This window comes from Salvelinus alpinus, chromosome 5 (genome assembly GCF_045679555.1).
Source record: "Salvelinus alpinus chromosome 5, SLU_Salpinus.1, whole genome shotgun sequence".
Taxonomy (NCBI): domain Eukaryota; kingdom Metazoa; phylum Chordata; class Actinopteri; order Salmoniformes; family Salmonidae; genus Salvelinus; species Salvelinus alpinus.
The window spans coordinates 79,610,308-79,630,439 of NC_092090.1; the positions used below are offsets into that span (position 1 = coordinate 79,610,308).

The 20,132-nt window shown below is 41.1% G+C and overlaps 2 protein-coding genes across 2 annotated transcripts; both read left to right on the forward strand.

Annotated features, from left to right (window-relative positions):
- Positions 1-873: 873 nt before the first annotated feature.
- LOC139576901 (malectin-like) lies at positions 874-9,266 on the forward strand. The gene is made up of 6 exons (XM_071403475.1): positions 874-1,034; positions 1,401-1,650; positions 6,190-6,368; positions 6,594-6,770; positions 8,402-8,459; positions 8,791-9,266. Exons 2-6 carry the CDS (start codon positions 1,446-1,448, stop codon positions 9,036-9,038), a joined length of 867 nt encoding a protein of 288 aa, XP_071259576.1. The 5' UTR covers positions 874-1,034; positions 1,401-1,445; the 3' UTR covers positions 9,039-9,266.
- A 4,906-nt stretch (positions 9,267-14,172) lies between these two features.
- Positions 14,173-19,438, forward strand: LOC139576902 (protein unc-119 homolog B-like). The gene is made up of 5 exons (XM_071403476.1): positions 14,173-14,652; positions 14,838-14,951; positions 15,687-15,789; positions 16,321-16,493; positions 16,818-19,438. The coding sequence occupies exons 1-5, from the start codon at positions 14,415-14,417 to the stop codon at positions 16,928-16,930; spliced, it is 741 nt and encodes a 246-aa protein (XP_071259577.1). The 5' UTR covers positions 14,173-14,414; the 3' UTR covers positions 16,931-19,438.
- Positions 19,439-20,132: the final 694 nt, after the last annotated feature.

Sequence of the window (20,132 nt, forward strand, 5' to 3'; positions counted from 1 at the left end):
TGACCACTGATCTAAACCATCTTTGCCCAGAGAGCCCTCATATGAAATCTAAGCGTCAAATGTTACTACGGCAACGTTATTTGTTCATTCATTCTTTTTGACAAACCCAGGGTGCACTGCAAGCACGCTGCGTTGGACTCTCCTGATTGGCCAAAATTTCAGACATCAGTTGCGTTCCAGGTCGTCCATATTGTAGTAGCGCTGCGCCGGTTATCAGATCACAAAATGCCTGAGAGGGGGTTTTATCTTATCGAGAGCCACGTTGTTTCGTATCATATTAATGTTCTTCCTGAGAAGTTAGACACTTCTCCTGACATTGTGAGATCGGATCATCTGTACAGCACAACTACAATAAATACGACCTGGAATAGGCCATTGCATTACAGTCGTTTAAACCCTTTTTTGGGGGAAATTGATATCACTTTCGTCCTTCAAGTTTGCACAAAATACATCGCATACATGTGGACTGCAAATGTCGTTTTTATGAAATTCGTATATACATTCTATTCTAAAAAAAATATTTTCGAAGATTAATACAATTACGAATAACTCCCATTAGGTGTAATTGTGTGTACCTTTCACCTTCTGCATTTTTTCAACTAAACAGCTTTGCATCAAACAGACCCTTAGCTCGTTGATATACAGTGGCGGTATGGAATTGAATCCGATGCATTTCTATAATTATGCTAAACTCTCTCACTCTCTCTCTCTATATATATATATATATAGCGTCAAATATATATATATAGAGAGAGAGATTGAGATACATTTTTCAACTAATGCCATGTGATTGGTTGTCACTTCAGTCATTCACTCCCTCTCTACAGTGAACCAGCATGTTCACACCCTCTCTCGACTCAGCCTTCATGCACTGTGTGTGCATCGGAGGAAATCAACGTCAGTCATACCGGTTTGGCAGAGAAGACTAAACGGTCATTGCTGTTAATGAGAGCTGCAGTGTAGATTGTGGACTATTCGATTTACATCTAGAAGCAAACAGGCATAGAAGCAAGTTGCACCAAAGATTTTGCAACGTAAGAACCTCATATTCCGCTAGAGCTTCTGGGAACGTTGATGACCGAGCAATAAGTCAGCTAGCAAGCCACATAGATAGCTTTTAGCTAACAGATAAGACTACTCTACTCTAGCTAGTTATAGTGAAGGCCAACGAGGCTGTTCGTTTACGTGAGAGTATTTGAGATTTAGCCATGTTTAGTGTTTGCGAACATTTGCCAGCTGCAACCATTCATCAGTCATACTTGGCTAATGTTAGCCAGATAGCTAGCTACCTAAATATATTTGACTAACGTTACCTTATCTGGGGAGGGGGTGGGAGGGTTTTGTGCTGTCATTTATGCTAGTTGGCTAGCTAGCTACAATTGATGCCTTCTCTCACACAGCTTCCTTGGGCCAACTCGTGTGTGTCTGCTTGTTCCAAGCTGTGTATGGCAATGCGGCGGGTAACGGTGCCATTGGTCGCCGGGCTGGTCATGGTGGTGGTGTTGTCGCTGCTGGCTGAACACTGTTGGGCGGATGGTGGGGGCCTTGCTGAACGAGTTATTTGGGCAGTGAACGCTGGCGGGGAAGCTCACACAGACATGCATGGCATTCATTTCAAGAAGGATCCATTGGAAGGAAAGCTTGGGAAAGGTGAGTATGTAGGCATGGCTGGGTCATCAAAATGGCTCTATTAGATTACTATTCCCTGTTAATAATAGCAAATGTGACTGCTAAATTGATTTGAACGCTATAGGCAGCTAGTCTGTGTGAAATTAGCTACATTTGTAGCCATTTGGCTAAAAGCAAGTGAAATATTTGCTTCTGCCAGAGGGTGATCATATGGTTGTAGAGATGTGTATTTCTCGGTAAGAAGATATTTCAAGCTGACTCATGCATTGTTTTGACTTCTGATATTTAACCGATTTAACCCAATGAATAGTCAGTATTAGTAGTGCTGTTTGCCTTTAGTCTTAGTGACTACTTCCGGCGCCGAAAAGAGATGGCCGCCTCGCTTCGCGTTCCTTGGAAAATATGCAGTTTTTTGTTTTTTTATGTGTTATTTGTTACATCGTTACCCCAGGTAATCTTAGGTTTCATTACATACAGTCGGGAGGAACTACTGAATATACGATTAACGTCAACTCATCATCGTTCCTACCAGGAATATGACTTTCCCGAAACGGATCCAGTGTTTTGCCTTCCACCCAATACAATGGATCTGATCCCAGCCGGCGACCCTGTGCGACGCCGAAAAAGGGGCAAACGAGGCGGTCTCGTGGTCAGGCTTCGGAGACGGGCACATCGCGCTCCACTCCCTAGCATACTACTCGCCAATGTCCAGTCTCTTGACAATAAGGTTGATGAAATCCGAGCACGGGTAGCATTCCAGAGAGACATCAGGGATTGCAACGTGCTCTGCTTCACGGAAACATGGCTAACTCAAGGGACGCTAACGGAGTCGGTGCAGCCAGCTGGTTTCTTCATGCATCGCGCCGACAGAAACAAACATCTTTCCGGTAAGAAGAGGGGCGGGGGGGTATGCCTTATGATTAACGAGAAGTGGTGTGATCATCATAACAACACACAGGAACTCAAGTCATTCTGTTCACCTGATCTAGAACTCCTCACAATCAAATGTCGACCGCATTATCTACCAAGGGAATTCTCTTCAATCATAATCACAGCCGTATATATTCCCCCCCAAGCAGACACATCGATGGCCCTGAACGAACTTTATCTGACTCTTTGTAAACTGGAAACCACACACCCTGAGGCTGCATTCATCGTAGCTGGGGATTTTAACAAGGCTAATCTAAAAACAAAACTCCCTAAATTCTATCAGCATATCGATTGTGCTACCAGGGCTGGAAAAACCCTAGATCATTGTTATACTAATTTCCGCGACGCATATAAGGCCCTCCCCCGCCCCCCTTTCGGAAAAGCTGACCACGACTCCATTTTGTTGATTCCAGCCTACAAACAGAAACTCAAACAACAAGCTCCCGCGCTCAGGTCTGTTCAACGCTGGTCCGACCAATCTGATTCCACGCTTCAAGACTGCTTCGATCACGCGGATTGGAATATGTTCCGCATCGCGTCCAACAACAATATTGACGAATATGCTGATTCGGTGAGCGAGTTCATTAGGAAGTGTATTGACGATGTCGTACCCACAGCAACGATAAAAACATTCCCAAACCAGAAACCGTGGATTGACGGCAGCATTCGCGTGAAACTGAAAGCGCGAACCACTGCTTTTAACCAGGGCAAGGTGACCGGAAGCATGACCGAATACAAACAGTGTAGCTATTCTCTCCGCAAGGCAATCAAACAGGCTAAGTCCCAGTACAGAGACAAAATCGAGTCGCAATTCAACAGCTCAGACACAAGAGGTATGTGGCAGGGTCTACAGTCAATCACGGATTACAAAAAGAAAACCAGCCCCGTCGCGGACCAGGATGTCTTGCTCCCAGACAGGCTAAACAACTTTTTTGCCCGCTTTGAGGACAATACAGTGCCACTGACACGGCCCCCTACCAAAACCTGCGGGCTCTCCTTCACTGCAGCCGAGGTGAGTAAAACATTTAAACGTGTTAACCCTCGCAAGGCTGCAGGCCCAGACGGCATTCCCAGCCGCGTCCTCAGAGCATGCGCAGACCAGCTGGCTGGTGTGTTTACGGACATATTCAATCAATCCTTATCCCAGTCTGCTGTTCCCACATGCTTCAAGAGGGCCACCATTGTTCCTGTTCCCAAGAAAGCTAAGGTAACTGAGCTAAACGACTACCGCCCCGTAGCACTCACTTCCGTCATCATGAAGTGCTTTGAGAGACTAGTCAAGGACCATATCACCTCCACCCTACCGGACACCCTAGACCCACTCCAATTTGCTTACCGACCCAATAGGTCCACAGACGACGCAATCGCAACCACACTGCACACTGCCCTAACCCATCTGGACAAGAGGAATACCCATGTGAGAATGCTGTTCATCGATTACAGCTCAGCATTTAACACCATAGTACCCTCCAAACTCGTCATCAAGCTCGAGACCCTGGGTCTCGACCCCGCCCTGTGCAACTGGGTCCTGGACTTCCTGACGGGCCGCCCCCAGGTGGTGAGGGTAGGTAACAACATCTCCACCCCGCTGATCCTCAACACTGGGGCCCCACAAGGGTGCGTTCTGAGCCCTCTCCTGTACTCCCTGTTCACCCACGACTGCGTGGCCATGCACGCCTCCAACTCAATCATCAAGTTTGCGGATGACACTACAGTGGTAGGCTTGATTACCAACAACGACGAGACGGCCTACAGGGAGGAGGTGAGGGCCCTCGGAGTGTGGTGTCAGGAAAATAACCTCACACTCAACGTCAACAAAACAAAGGAGATGATTGTGGACTTCAGGAAACAGCAGAGGGAGCACCCCCCTATCCACATCGACGGGTCAGTAGTGGAGAAGGTGGAAAGTTTTAAGTTCCTCGGTGTACACATCACGGACAAACTGAATTGGTCCACCCACACAGACAGCGTTGTGAAGAAGGCGCAGCAGCGCCTCTTCAACCTCAGGAGGCTGAAGAAATTCGGCTTGTCACCAAAAGCACTCACAAACTTCTACAGATGCACAATCGAGAGCATCCTGTCGGGCTGTATCACCGCCTGGTACGGCAACTGCTCCGCCCACAACCGTAAGGCTCTCCAGAGGGTAGTGAGGTCTGCAGAACGCATCACCAGGGGCAAACTACCTGCCCTCCAGGACACCTACACCACCCGATGTCACAGGAAGGCCATAAAGATCATCAAGGACAACAACCACCCAAGCCACTGCCTGTTCACTCGCTATCATCCAGAAGGCGAGGTCAGTACAGGTGCATCAAAGCAGGGACCGAGAGACTGAAAAACAGCTTCTATCTCAAGGCCATCAGACTGTTAAACAGCCACCACTAACATTTAGCGGCCGCTGCCAACATACTGACTCAACTCCAGCCACTTTAAAAATGGGAATTGATGGAAATTATGTAAAAATGTACCACTAGCCACTTTAAACAATGCCACTTAATATAATGTTTACATACCCTACATTACCCATCTCATATGTATATACTGTACTCTATATCATCTACTGCATCTTGCCATCTTTATGTAATACATGTACCACTAGCCACTTTAAACTATGCCACTTTATGTTTACATACCCTACAGTACTCATCTCATATGTATATACCGTACTCTATACCATCTACTGCATCTGCCATGCCGTTCTGTACCACCACTCATTCATATATCTTTATGTACATATTCTTTATCCCTTTACACTTGTGTGTAAGGTAGTAGTTGTGGAATTGTTAGGTTAGATTACTTGTTGGTTATTACTGCATTGTCGGAACTAGAAGCACAAGCATTTCGCTACACTCGCATTAACATCTGCTAACCATGTGTATGTGACTAATAAGATTTGATTTGTTTGTTGAGCTTCTCCTTCGAAAATGAACCATCTCATGGAAGAATAGTAAACTCAACTGTAATGTTTGTTTATTTTATTTTTATTTAACATTTAACTAGGCAAGTGATAATGACTGATATTCAGAAATGTATTTCTTTCAAATCAATTGGAAACTAATAACATGAGCAGTTAAAATGAAACTATATTGAGGTAAAGGATATATTGATGACATTTCTTGTTTGATGTATTATAGCCACTATGCTTAGTTCCACTCCATGTTCATAGATTTTTTTTTTAAACAAACTTAATTCTGAAGCGACATTTCATATTGTTTCTGACATCCATCCCAGTAAAACTAAAGACCAAATGGGTCTGTCTGCAAATAGAAACCAGACAGTTAAGGAAACATTGACACTTGACACAGGTATATCGCATCTCACTTGCCAGAACAGATAAGTCATGAATATTTTAACAATCCAAGCTATGGTTAGCCAGCAAGTTTGCATTTCACGTTTTTAAAATGACCTTATCAGCCAAAAAATTCATGTGCTATTTTCCTGGTTTTCACCGTTTGTGTGCAAGTACAGTAAATAAATGTATGCAGCCATCACTATACTGTTCCAGTACATGGGTAAGCAAATGGGCTTGTATTATGTAAGCTTATGCAAGGAGTGTGTTGGGTGCATATGTGACAGAATTGCTTATAAATCGACAACATAGTGAACATTCTACTCTGTATTTCCCTCTAGCTTCAGATTATGGAGTGCGTCTGCCCATATTGCGCTCTAGTCCCGAGGACCAGATTCTCTACCAGACAGAACGCTACAATGAGGATACTTTTGGCTATGAGGTGCCGATTCGTGAGGAAGGAGACTATATACTTGTCTTGAAGTATGCAGAGGTCTACTTTGCTCAGTCTCAGCAGAAGGTACCACTCAGCTTTCCAATCAAATCATCAAAATATGTTTTCAGTTTAGATCTCAAAGTTATCACTACTGTAAACAGTAAGTCATAGTAATGTTATTCTAATTTCGCAGCAAATAATGTTGTCCAACTTAGATATTGATAGTCTCCAAAAAAAGACCGTTTCCAAAATATGTTTTATTGCAAGTTAATTTATTAGTAATATATAAATACCTTTGACATTCTACAGGTATTTGACGTGCGTCTTAATGACCATGTGGTGGTGAAAGATCTGGATATCTTTGAGCGGGTGGGTCACAGTACAGCTCATGACGAGATTGTGCCCTTCTCCATACGCCGCGGTAAACTGAGTGTCCAGGGGGAGGTGTCCACCTTCAACGGCAAGCTCACTGTGGAGTTTGTCAAGGTGTGTTGACACGACCGAAGTGTGTCACTGCTCAATGTTTTCTCCTCTCCTCCTGACCCATTTAAAAAATATTTTTCAGATGTGTCCTCAAATTAAAGTCGAGCACTAAAGTGATTACCTGCACACAACTCTGAATGTACAGTCGTGGCCAAAAGTTTTGAGAATGACACAAATATTCATAACACTCCAGCCTTGAGTTTTGACAAGGCTGGAGATCACTCTGTCATGCTGATTGAGTTCGAATAACAGACTGGAAGCTTCAAAAGGAGGGTGGTGCTTAGAATCATTGTTCTTCCTCTGTCAATCATGGTTATCTGCAAGGAAACACGTGCCGTCATCATTGCTTTGCACAAAAAGGGCTTCACAGGCAAGGATATTGCTTGCCTGTAAGATTGCACCTATATCAACCATTTATCGGATCATCAAGAACTTCAAGGAGAGCGGTTCAATTGTTGTGAAGAAGGCTTCAGGGCGCCCAAGAAAGTCCAGCAAGCGCCAGGACTGTCTCCTAAAGTTGATTTCGGCTGCGGGATTGGGGCAGCACCAGTACAGAGCTTGCTCAGGAATGGCAGCAGGCAGGTGTGAGTGCATCTGCATGCACAGTGAGGCGAAGACTTTTGGAGAATGGCCTGGTGTCAAGATGTGCAGCAAAGAAGCCACTTCTCTCCAGGAAAAACATCAAGGACAGACTGATATTCTGCAAAAGGTACAGGGATTGGACTGCTGAGGACTAGGGTAAAGTCATTTTCTCTGATGAATCCCCTTTCCGATTGTTTGGGGCATCCGGAAAAAAGCTTGTCCGGAGAAGACAAGGTGAGTGCTACCATCAGTCCTGTGTCATGCCAACAGTAAAGCATCCTGAGACCATTCATGTGTGGGGTTGCTTCTCAGTTAAGGGAGTGGGCTCACTCACAATTTTGCCTAAGAACACAGCCATGAATAAAGAATGGTACCAACACATCCTCCGAGAGCAACTTCTCCCAACCATCCAGGAACAGTTTGGTGACGAACACTGCCTTTTCCAGCATGATGGAGCACCTTGGCAAAAGTGATAACTAAGTAGCTCGGGGAACAAAACATCAATATTTTGGGTCCATGGCCAGGAAACTCCTCAGACCTTAATCCCATTGAGAACTTGTGGTCAATCCTCAAGAGGCGGGTGGACAAACAATAACCCACAAATTCTGACAAACTCCAAGCATTGATTATGCAAGAATGGGCTGCCATCAGTCAGGATGTGGCCCAGAAGTTAATTGACAGCATGCCAGGGCAAATTGCAGAGGTCTTGAAAAAGAAGAGTCAACACTGCAAATATTGACTCTTTGCATCAATTTCATGTAATTGTCAATAAAAGCCTTTGACACTTATGAAATGCTTGTAATTATAGTTCAGTATTCCATAGTAACATCTGACAAAAATATCTAAAGACACTGAAGCAGCAAACTTTGTGGAAATTAATATTTGTGTCATTCTCAACTTTTGGCCATGACTGTATGTTTGTTTAATCCTTTCTCTGTGTCACTAATCTTTTTTTTGTGCAAATAATGGTAGGACAGTGTTTCTCTGTATGTTCAATTGACACATGGCTTTATCTCTGCTGTGAACTGATAACCTGCCCTTTGTTTTCTTAGGGTTATTACGACAACCCCAAGGTCTGTGCTCTGTATGTGATGAAGGGGACATTAGATGGTGAGCCTCATCAGTCTATTAACAGGAGAATATTCATTAGTGCCAGTGAAAAATAGCATTTTCTAAGATGTTGTCTAAATAATTCTGAAATTATTAAAAAAATTGTAATGGATTGTTGTATTACAAAATGATTGCTCTCTTTTTTAACTCACATTCCTTTTCAATAACATTATTCATTGGCTGCTCAAACAATTAATTGTATGCACAATCCAGTCTAAAGACATCACACCCTCCTCAATGTCTTACCTCTAAGTTCTGCATGAAATTAATTTCACTCAACCCTATCTTTGAACCCATGATCTCTCCCATCTCTATATTTTCTGCATCTCAGATGTACCAAAACTTCAGCCTCACCCTGGACTGGAGAAACGTGAAGAACTTGAGGAGGAGGAGGAAGAGGAGTCTGAGGCAGGAGAGGAGGGTGGTAAGAAGAGTACCTCGACAGCTCCCAAGTACAGGGTCCAGTCAGGCCCCAGAACACCAAACCCGTATGCGGCCGACAATAGTAGCCTCATGTTCCCTATCCTGGTGGCATTCGGGGTGTTCATCCCTACACTCTTCTGCCTCTGTCGGCTGTGAGAATGTAAAATAGAGGGGGAAACAGAACATGATGAACAAGAGACTGAAGAGGAGGGGGGGGGGGGGGGGCAAGGAAAGTCAAGGCAAATAGACAGGAGTGAGCACGAGAGCCAATGGTGATAACAGTGGACAAAAAAGAGACGACAAATTTGGAATGCAGGGCAGGTGACAGAATAAAATGCCTTCCTCACTGACTTTAAGGTCACAGAGAAAAGGGGATGGAGAGAGTGAGTTTGTGTGTTGTACATCTTATACATTTCCACCATGTTGCACATTACCACATCGCAAAGACATGATCTCGCATGAGACCGGATTGACCACTTTCAAACCAGGTTTGTCTTGTCTTGCAGGAAGAGGCTGGGACTATACTGAGGGGTGCTGAAATGTGATTAGCTGTCCCTCTTTATAGACTAGTATGGCTTTGGATGAGGTGTGGCTTGAAGTGAATGCAGATAGGCTGCTATGCTGATCAACAAAAGTCAGGCCCAGTATTTAGTCAGAGATGATACAGGAGATAATATCCAGAAAATGTATTGATTCTTACAAATTTGGAAATTGAAGATATTTTGTTTTAGAGAATGCGTGTTTGGTGGAGATTGGAGGGGGCAGTGGGAGATGGTTGCCAATTAGGCTTTTGAATGTTTTTGCTTGCTCTTTTTTTACTTTATTTTTGGGCTTGATTATCACCAAACTTAGCTAGTGTTGTAAAGCTACAATTTATTTGAGCTTTTGATACAAGCTGTGCCATAATTTGTTGAGAAACAACATACTAATAATTTCAACAAGTCTGTACTGTTACAGCCTCAGCCTATTCCATAGCGGAGAATTGATGTTTCATGTGCTGTTTGAAAAGAAGGCTGATTGTGTTTTCACGTCTAAGGAGGGTTTCACAATTATGTTGCATAATGTGTTTTAAAATGCATGTGTACCTCCATGGGACTATGCTGTGCTGTTTCATATAACAATGCAAGTTTCCTCAAATGTGGTCACAGGTAAGAAGTCCACTTGTTGTGCTGGCATGCATAACTATCTGTACTAGCAGGTACCTTTTGAGACAGCTAGACTATAGAGTTATCAGAAATTGCAGGGTAACTTTTTCAGCCACTTGTCTTCCAGTGCTTGAAATTAAGGGCGTCCTGTTGTCCCTGGGACAATAAATGTCTACGGTTCAAAACGGACTTAAAAAAGCAATGAGGCTGATAAAACAGATCAGACCGTTTAGCTTAAAATGTTGATTAAGTATTATTTCTTCATATTATAAGCTCAACCATGTGCACATGGCTGTGCTATGTGGGAAGGTTCCAAAATGCAATTAGCGGTGAAAACAGTTGCCAAAAGTGCACTGCACGCGTGAGTGGTTTCATGTGACAGAGATAAAAAAAAAATATATATCTGTTAGAAATGAAGAAAGAGGGGAGATCTAAAGATGCATCAACTAGCATGGGTTACTTATATGACTAGGATTATTCCTTTGGCTGCTCGACAATAAAATTTAAATAATGTGAAAACCAATAGAACATTTGGCATGTTAGGCTACTTTTAACAAGGTAAGCCATGCTTCATAAAATAACATAAAACATCCAGGTTTTAAACAAGTTTATGGTTAAATGTTAAAATGCTGACCACCACTGCTCAGATTCAAGGTGGGTGATGTGTGGTGCGCAACAGGCACTGTCCTTCACTCTCTGGTTTTGTGACCATTTGATCTGAACAAACCGTGCCTCAAGCCTTTAAACGTTAATGTTAATTTTCCTTCATTATATTTGTCAAAAATGACTGGTGTTTGCCTATATTTATGTAATTAACAGTCTCATTAAAGTTTGGCTACATTTTACAGAGCCTCCCTCATGTCAGCATCGGTTTGGACATGAAGCTGCAGCCAATATGCATATCACCTAGACTTTGACATGTAGGCTTTTTTTTATTTATGTACATGGAAAAATAGATTTGAATGTTATTCCAATGTTGGCCCCTCTGATTTAATTCTGATCTGAGTAATTGTTTGATATTGTGCTAAAAAAAAAAAGACTTGTCCATTCAGACAACTCCAAATCTATATTATTCTTCTCTACCTTTTTTTTATTTTTATTTTACAATTTTTTTAACTTGTCCCAGACAAGAGGACAAGCCTTAATGTTCGAGCCCTGGAGTGTTTGAATCCTTTGAGGGTTTACATGGTGTTCAATCACATTTATGAAACCCTCTAACTTGTATGTGTTTTCCACTTAACGGTACATTAGCTTGGTTTGCATCTGGTGAAAGGCCACCTCTGAAAGGTTATGTGAAATAGTACAGAGTGATTTAGTTAGTTGCTTTGCCAACACTGAGGGACCTGGTAATTAAACAAATTCTCAAGCGAGTGGGACAGGTCCCGAATCAGTAACATGTCTGAATTGTCACAGAGATGCATGTAGTGTAGTCCTTTGTCATGGTCACTGCCTTTTCCATTCATGACTGTGCATGCCTTCTTTTGATTCACCAAAGTGTTTTGTGTTGTAGAATTTTGTTCTATAAAAGTCCCAGTAATCCTCTGTTCATAACACTGTGATTGATATAATTTAGTTTAACTCACAATGTTGGTGCTGGAGTGATGATTAAGTACTAGGTCAAGATATAACGTAAACATCAGAAGTTATCCCAATACAGTGTGTCATTAGAATGAATAACCGGAAGGGCTTAAGCATTTTTTTTGTATTTATTTACTATTTATGTAAAGTTCTCATGGAAAAACTGCTGGATTCTTTTAGTATATTGGAATATAAATGTAGGACTTACAAGTGTGTGTGTGTGTCAGCTATCCATGGCTACACAGCTACCAAGAAGGTTAGAAAGTGAGGAGTTAGAAAGAACTAGTTATGTTACACATCTTTTGCTAAGGCCAACCAAGATTGTTAGTGGTAGCCTAAATTGAAACTGGCTTTGAGTAGAAATCTTAAGAGCAGCCTTCTTAACAATTATTTTATTGCATTAAATTGTGATTATCCCAGAGAAAAGTGTTTATAAAAGCCAGCTCCCCAAATTAGTTTGAAAAGTGTGCAATCAGTCAAATCAACATGATGTATAAACAGTGGGCTTGCACCAGTCTTAATTATCATCTATATTTACGGTGCACGTGTGAGTATCTATAGATGTGTGTACATGTTTCACTATTGGGAATATTTTCCCTCTTTCCCATCTCTCCATGAAATAATATTTTTTTAAGTTTAGGCCAGTTTATTATTATAATTTTTTTGTCTGCTCCCTCTGATTCCTTTCCAAAGCTGTTTTAAAAAACTTGCCTTAAAGTGGACGGCAGCATTTTGTTATTACTAATCTCTAAGGTGTTCCACGGACATATCCATATGTCCTTCAATACAGTTAGCCTGGAAGTCAGTAGCTGCATGTTTCCATTGTTTTAGTGTGTCTAACTGCCTCTGTATCAGGAACATAGCTCTTTCCATGAGGGACAAATCTTTTACCAAGCCTATTACACTTGCCTCTCCACGCTTGTCATTGGTTTTATACTTGCTGAATACTTGACAAATAGATGATCCAGGTGTTTTAAATTCTCTCTCACTCTTGTGGTTTCCCCCTCCATGTTCCATGCTGGTGGGAAAAGAACAGCAAGGGAGAGGTTACAATACTTGGTCAACTGATAGTTGTTTGGCTTGTTTTGTATAAAAAAAATACATAAAAAAAAAGAAAATCTGTATCTAATAAGAGAGAAGCACCTTTGTTACTTATTTGAAAAAAATATATTTTTAAAAGTTTATTTAATTCAGTACCAAAGTTATCATCTTTTGTTGGCTAATTGAAATCGCTACACAGTTGCGTGTGTATATACTGTAAGGTACAATATCACACTTATTGTAGTGTGACAGCGGTTATTTTCTAATCTAAATATTGTTATTAATGAGGTGTTTTTAATGGTTCGTTTTAAAGAAGACTGGCATTTCTGCTGGGGATAACTTACAACGGTGGCACTGTAGAAAAGAAAAGGTCTTGACTGACCGTACTGACTGTCAGGAAGAGAGGAGATTGATGAAGCATGGAATTTTTTACATTTATTGTATAGTTTAAGAAAGGGGTTTAATCTGTGATTATTTGCTTAATGACTAAAGGATTTGTAGCTTTTAATTTTCTCAGGATCTGTTTTGTTTGACTTTTTACCAGGATGTTTTAGTGGTGTGACTACTTGGTTTATTTTCAAAGCATTTGTCTGTCATTTGTTGTGTGTACATTTTATTTTAATTGAATCCCTGTTGCCTTGAATTTGAATACAGTTGTGCATTATCATTGTCAGCTTTGAGGTTCCTTTTTTTTTTGGTGTGCTTTTGATTACTTCATTGGATGTTTCATTTATTTATTTTTTGCACACAAGTCCTAGTGTGCAAAAATCCTAACCTTACTTGAGCTCACCTAAGATAAGAACCAAATACTTGCTACACCACTCTCCCATTAGCCCTACTGAGGTGCAGACGGAACAACCATACACTCTTGTGCAGTCCACACACAGTCTTATGAATCACAGAATGAGAGTGAATTAATTAGTGTGAATGTGAGAGAAAGCGTTCAATGTCCATAAGGAATCCTACTCTACTTATTGATTTCTCCCACCCCATGAGGGCTTCATGCAGCAGGTGGACTGATGGAGTCCTTTGAGATGCCCCCTCCATACTCCGTTGTGGCTCTACAAATAACATCTAAGTGGGAACTGCTGATAAATGCTGTCTCTTTTTTTAATAAATGTGCTATTTTATCTAACTGGTGTTCTGGCAAATGTTTTCCATATGATTTATCTCATGTTTTACTATCCTTGGGGTTATTGTAGTACCCCTCATGTAACTGAACTGTTCAACATGCTGTATTGAGATACTGTAGTCATAAGTAATGGGGAAACCCTAGAAGTAGAATGAGATTATATTTATATTGGGGAGACATGTAGAGAGAAATGACAGTAATGCAGATGAGAGATGTAAGAAGAGACGTTATATTTTATATAAAGGTAGTGCATGGGCAAATTACATAAGTATGGTCAAATTGCTCAATATACTAATGAAGTTGGACCATACTCAGCTGCGCGTTGAGCAGGACACAACGTTTTTGAACGTTAAGATAGAAATATGATATGTAGATCAAGGAATCATGTCGGCTCGATTCGTGGCATTTCTATCTGCAACTGAACGTGACCGCTGGTGTTCAATTCAATTTACTCGCTAGGTTTCTAAACAGTCCGCCCTACTGGTAACTATGGTAACCACCTAGCGTTTTAAGCCAATTACAATCGACTATTCTCAGCATATGTTCTCCGTAGAGACGCTTCGCCATCTTGAATTTAGTAAAAGTTGCAGACAGCCATCGACACAGTCGCCTTAACAAACACAAAACAACCAAGATATGAGCGGCTCTAACTCTCGAAACAAGACTGCAGCCACAGTCAAAGGACCGGACACTGATATCGGCCCAACTGCAAATTCAAGGGAGCGAAAGTCCGGTGGAGGTGTACTGAAGAGACTCAAATCGCGACGAAATCAAACCGATAAACAGCGGCCTGTTATTACAGAAGAAGAGCTAAGGGCGCTAGGAAGACACATCACACCGGACGAAGTCCTTGGTCTGCGTGCTGTTACACGGGGTATGTATGCCGGTGTTGATGGGATTTGGATAAGATTCAAGTTCATGTATTTTAGCTAACGTTCCCTTTGTTAGTGAACTAGCAAACTAAATTTGCATCAATGGTTTGAGGTAACCAAACAAAGCATCCGTCAACACACCAGATTCCCTGTCTGTATGTGCTTCTAACTACGAATTTCCTTCCAGATTATCTATGTAAACCTGAGGACAATGTCTACAATATTGACTTCACACGTTTCAAGATTAGAGATCTGGAGACTGGGACAGTGCTCTTTGAGATTGCTAAACCGCACAACTGTGGTAAACTCAAATGTCTTATCAAGCATGAAGTTTCAACTTTTCAACTACACTTTGGCGCAGCATAAATAGCTTGGATAGGCCACATCTTAAAGGTAAACTCAGCAATATGACATCATTATACACATTGGAGTGTATTCCTAATTATAGAAATCAAGTCCAGGTCAACTTGAACAGGGCACCAGGCTCAATCTGTAAAACAGCCTAGTTGGAAAAACAACAGCTGAAGGTGCACTCATGTTATTAGGTTTGGGTGCCAAAACTAATGCTCAAATCTGCCACTATATTTTCTCTTTCCAATGAGGACTTGCCTCATTAGAAGGTATAAATGAGAAAGCCGATAGTCTTGGCAGATTTTAGCATTAGTTTAGTAAGCAGGAAGTTGCCCCGCTGTGTATGATGTAGTATCGCTAAGTCTACTTAGAAGGGCCCAGACCAAATTAATCGGTCTATTATTTCAAGTAAGGCCTAACAAGCCAAGTTATTCCCTCTGTGATGATTGATGTAGTCCTTTTTATTTTATTTTTTTTATTTTTTTTACCTTTATTTAACCAGGTAGGCTAGTTGAGAACAAGTTCTCATTTGCAACTGCGACCTGGCCAAGATAAAGCATAGCAGTGTGAACAGACAAATGTTCCTTACACAAATGTTGTAGATACAATTTTAGGTTGAAATCAGAGATGACATGTTGACACTTATTTGGATGTCAATTATATTTTAATTCATGTTCTCTATCAGACCCTGAAGATGAGGAAGAAGAGAATGGAGACACCAGTGCTGGACGCTTTGTGCGGTATCAGTTTACGCCGGCCTTCCTCAGACTGCGGACTGTTGGTGCAACGTAAATCAGTGGATTAAACAGGAAACACAACATGCATTATCATTATTAGAAATCATATAACTCGTAGTTGAAAAACCACATACTGTGGTTATACTTAAATGTTTCATAATATATGTGCTTTCTGCGTTCCAATATGGCAGGCTTACCTCAAGCTCTAGTATGCTGTTAGCACCCTCAAATTCAGTTCAGGTCCATTGCTTATAACTCAGCAGTTACTTATGCAGACGAATTATGATCTCAGTTTCATGCTCAATTTAATTTGCTGGTGGGGCTTTGCAGCTCTGGCAACCAATCCAACTGTGGTTACAGAGAGGATTTGGCAGAGCCCTGACACCACACTTAATGCTTTTCTCCTGTTTTACATGGCTGGCAACAATACAATTGAAATAATCATCCTTCTTTTTTACTTTTAGAAATATAGATGGTTAATGAATAAAGCTTCAATTCTAGTAGCTTAAGCCATTTCATGCAGTTATGTTCAGCATGTCCCTACTAGTATCTCAAGTGCCTCTCTTTCTTCCCTGCTTTCAGTGTCGAGTTCACCGTGGGGGACCGGCCTGTTAACAGCTTTCGCATGATAGAGAGGCATTATTTCCAGGATAAAGTTCTCAAGAACTTTGACTTTGACTTCGGATTCTGCATCCCAAACAGCTGCAACACTTGCGAACATATCTATGAGTTTCCCCAGCTCCCTGAGGACCTCAGTAAGTCTACTAGTAGTAGGAGCGCACCAGCAATGCCCCCTCTCACTTTGTCTATCATCTTTGTTTTAGCCTGTGTCCTACAAGCTAAAGTTCAGACTGGCCACAACATAGCTAGCCAAGTCTGTATACTATACACATCCATACAGAGCCAGTCAGGCCACTCAAATTGTAAGATAAGTAATGTGGTACTAGACAGTCACATGGATCCCCTTCAGGAGTAATTTACTGTAAGCCAGGCTAATGTACATTCTGCTGTTCCTTATGAAGTTATTTCCAAACTGAAATCCCTTGTTTTGTTTTTTTCCCCCTCTCTTTCTTATGAAGTTTGCCTAATGGTGGAGCACCCGTATGAGACCAGGTCAGACAGCTTCTACTTTGTGGACAACAAACTGATCATGCACAATAAGGCAGACTACGCCTACGATGGGGGCGAGTAGTGCCTGAATATTAGCGTCTTGTGTGCAATGCAACGCAGCAGTCACATTGCCCCAGAACACAACCACAATATAGCCCTTTTGGGAACAGGTGTATACTTCCTCCACTTCAGACATTCCAACAAACTTTACCAGCCCCAGGTTTGGGGAAACAGGACCATATCTGCCTTCAAAACAAGTTGATCGTTTATTTGTTACCTCGTACCCCTCTGTTGCTTGGACTCATAGGAGACTCTTGTCAATCACTCTTTTGTAATGTTGAACATGTTTTTCTTTTAATCTTTTTGAATGTTTTCACGTTTAAATGGTTACTTTTAACTTCTCTGGGATATGTTGGACGCTAACATCCCACTTGGTCAAAAGCCAGTAAAAATGCAGAGCGCCAAATTCAAATAAATTACTATAAAAATCAAACTTTCATGAAATCACACATGAAAGACACCAAATTAAAGCTACACTTGTTGTGAATCCAGCCAACATGTCTGATTTCAAAAAGGATTTACGGCGAAAGCACACCAAACGATTATGTTAGGTCAGTACATAGCCACAGAAAAACACAGCCATTTTCCCAGCCAAAGATAGGAGTCACAAAAAGCAGAAATAGAGATAAAATTATTCACTAACCTTTGATGATCTTCATCAGATGACACTCATAGGACATCATGTTACACAATACATGTATGTTTTGTTTGATAATGTGCATATTTATATCCAAATATCTCAGTTTACATTGGCGCCATGTTCAGAAATGCCCCCAAAATATCGGGAAAAATTGCAGAGAGCCACATCAAATAACAGAAATACTCATCATAAACTTTGATGAAAGATACATGTTTTACATAGATTTAAAGATACACTTGTTCTTAATGCAACCGCTGTGTCAGATTTTTAAAAAACTTTACGGAAAAAGCAATCCGTGCAATAATCTGAGTCAACAGAAATACGAAATTACATCATACATATTCCCTTACCTTTGATGATCTTCATCAGAATGCACTCCCAGGAATCCTAGTTCTACAATAAATTGTTGTTTTGTTCGATAATGTCCATAATTTATGTCCACGTAGCTACTTTTGTTAGCGCGTATAGTACACATATCCAAACGTTCGCCTGGATCTGCGCGAGCGTCGGATGAAAACTTCAAAAAGTTATATTACAGGTCGAATAAACTTGTCAAACTAAGTAGAGAATCAATCTTTAGGACGTTATCATAAATTATCAATAACTTTCCAACCGGAGAATTCCTTTGTGTCTATAGAAGTAATGGAACCCAAGTCGATATCATGTGGAATGCGCGTGACCAGGAACTGGCTCTCTGCCAGACCACTGACTCAAACAGCTCCCATCCGGCCCCAAATCACAGTAGAAGCTTCATTCAACGTTCTACAGACTGTTGACATCTAGTGGAAGGCGTAGGAAGTGCAAACAGATCCATATCCCACTGGGATTTCAATAGGCGATGAGTTGAAAATCGTCCAGCCTCAGAATTCACACTTCCTGTTTGGATATTTTCTCAGGTTTTTGCCTGCCATATGAGTTCTGTTATACTCACAGACATCATTCAAACAGTTTTAGAAACTTCAGAGTGTTTTATATCCAATAGTAATAATAATATGCATATATTAGCATCTGGGACAGAGTAGGAGGCAGTTCACTCTGGGCACGCTATTCATCCAAAGTGAAAATGCTGCCCCCTATCCTAGAGAAGTTAATAAGTATTATTTGAATCTGTCTTGAGTTAGTTCAGTATTTGTTGCAATATCCTTGTTTTTGTTGGAATACATTTAGGCATATCTTGTGGGTTTGTGTAACTCTTATCAGCCTAATGATCTAATACACTCGTTCAAATTGAATAATATTAGTTTCAATTTCTCAAGTTGTCAATTTTTTCAGGGTTGTCATCTCCCTGGTGAAAGGCCACTCTGTTACCAAACGGCTCTACAGAGGGAATCTGGAACTTTACATGATCCCAAAGTGAATGTTGAATACTGGATATTTTTTGCCCGTAAGATGAACACTGGTTGAAGTTGAGCATGTTTTGTGTTATTTTGTCTATACAACAATAGTTGACAGATGGCAAGCCAATTACAACTGTTTTATACCACCTAATTTGATTGAACAAGTAAATACATTTTCGCTACTCATTGTGCTCTAGTAACAATCATTTTCCTTTGCTGTGTCTTCCTTCCTCAGATAGTGGGCTAAATATTCAGCTGTGAGACTAACAAATGCTCCATGACTTAGAACTCTTGCCTTGATAGAAGCTGTATTATTCATATTGGGTGTCCCATGTCACCTCTAGCTGTATATACAACCAATAATCCTTGTTGACTATGAGACATTTTTGTATTAACTGCCATTGGTAGTAAGTCAGACAGCACCCCTGGCCTTTTTAAGTTGTTAGCGTTTGTGACAGTGCTGTAAATTTACTTGTAGTGTGTTTGTGCCTGCTGGAGTGATACTGAGCCTCCCAACACTAAATTAAACCTCCTCGTGGGCCTTTGTATTCAGGCTGTTAAACTCGAGGCTTTGTGTGTGAGAGAAATCCTTGTCAAGTCCAGCTGTGCTCCGCTACACATCTCTCCAACAACACTCATCAAAAGCAGGCAGGAAGAGATTTTGTGAATTAAATATTTTTCAGCTATGAAATTATAACTACAGGTCAATGCTCAGTGGAAGGTATGATGTGATGATCACTTTCTAGACTTGTGATGTGTGTTTTTTTTATTTGTTTTTACATTTACTGATGGAAAATTGTGATGGCATCCACCATTTAAAATTCTGTATTTCTAATAGCTCCCTCAAATTGTTAAGATGGCACCGAAGAGAATAGCTGACGTTTTACATGCACGTAACCAATTGTGCTGTTTTTATTTTTGTTGGTGTGTTTGTAACTCCAGTAAAAAAATATTTTGTACATAATGTTGCTGCTACTGTCTCTTATGGCCGAAAATAACTTCAGGACATTAGAACTGGGATTACTCACCATGAACTGGAAGAAGCTTTTTCCTTTAACGAGTCCGACGAGAACGATATATACTGCTCTCCCGGGAACAGGCCCAGATCCCCGTCATTTGCCTGGAGAAAAGACAGAGGAAGCAGATTGGTCTGCCTTTTGAGAATCCGTAGGCGAGCGAGTAAACTCCCACTGCCATCAATTCTACTTGCTAACATGCAATCACTGGAAAATAAAATTGAAGACTTA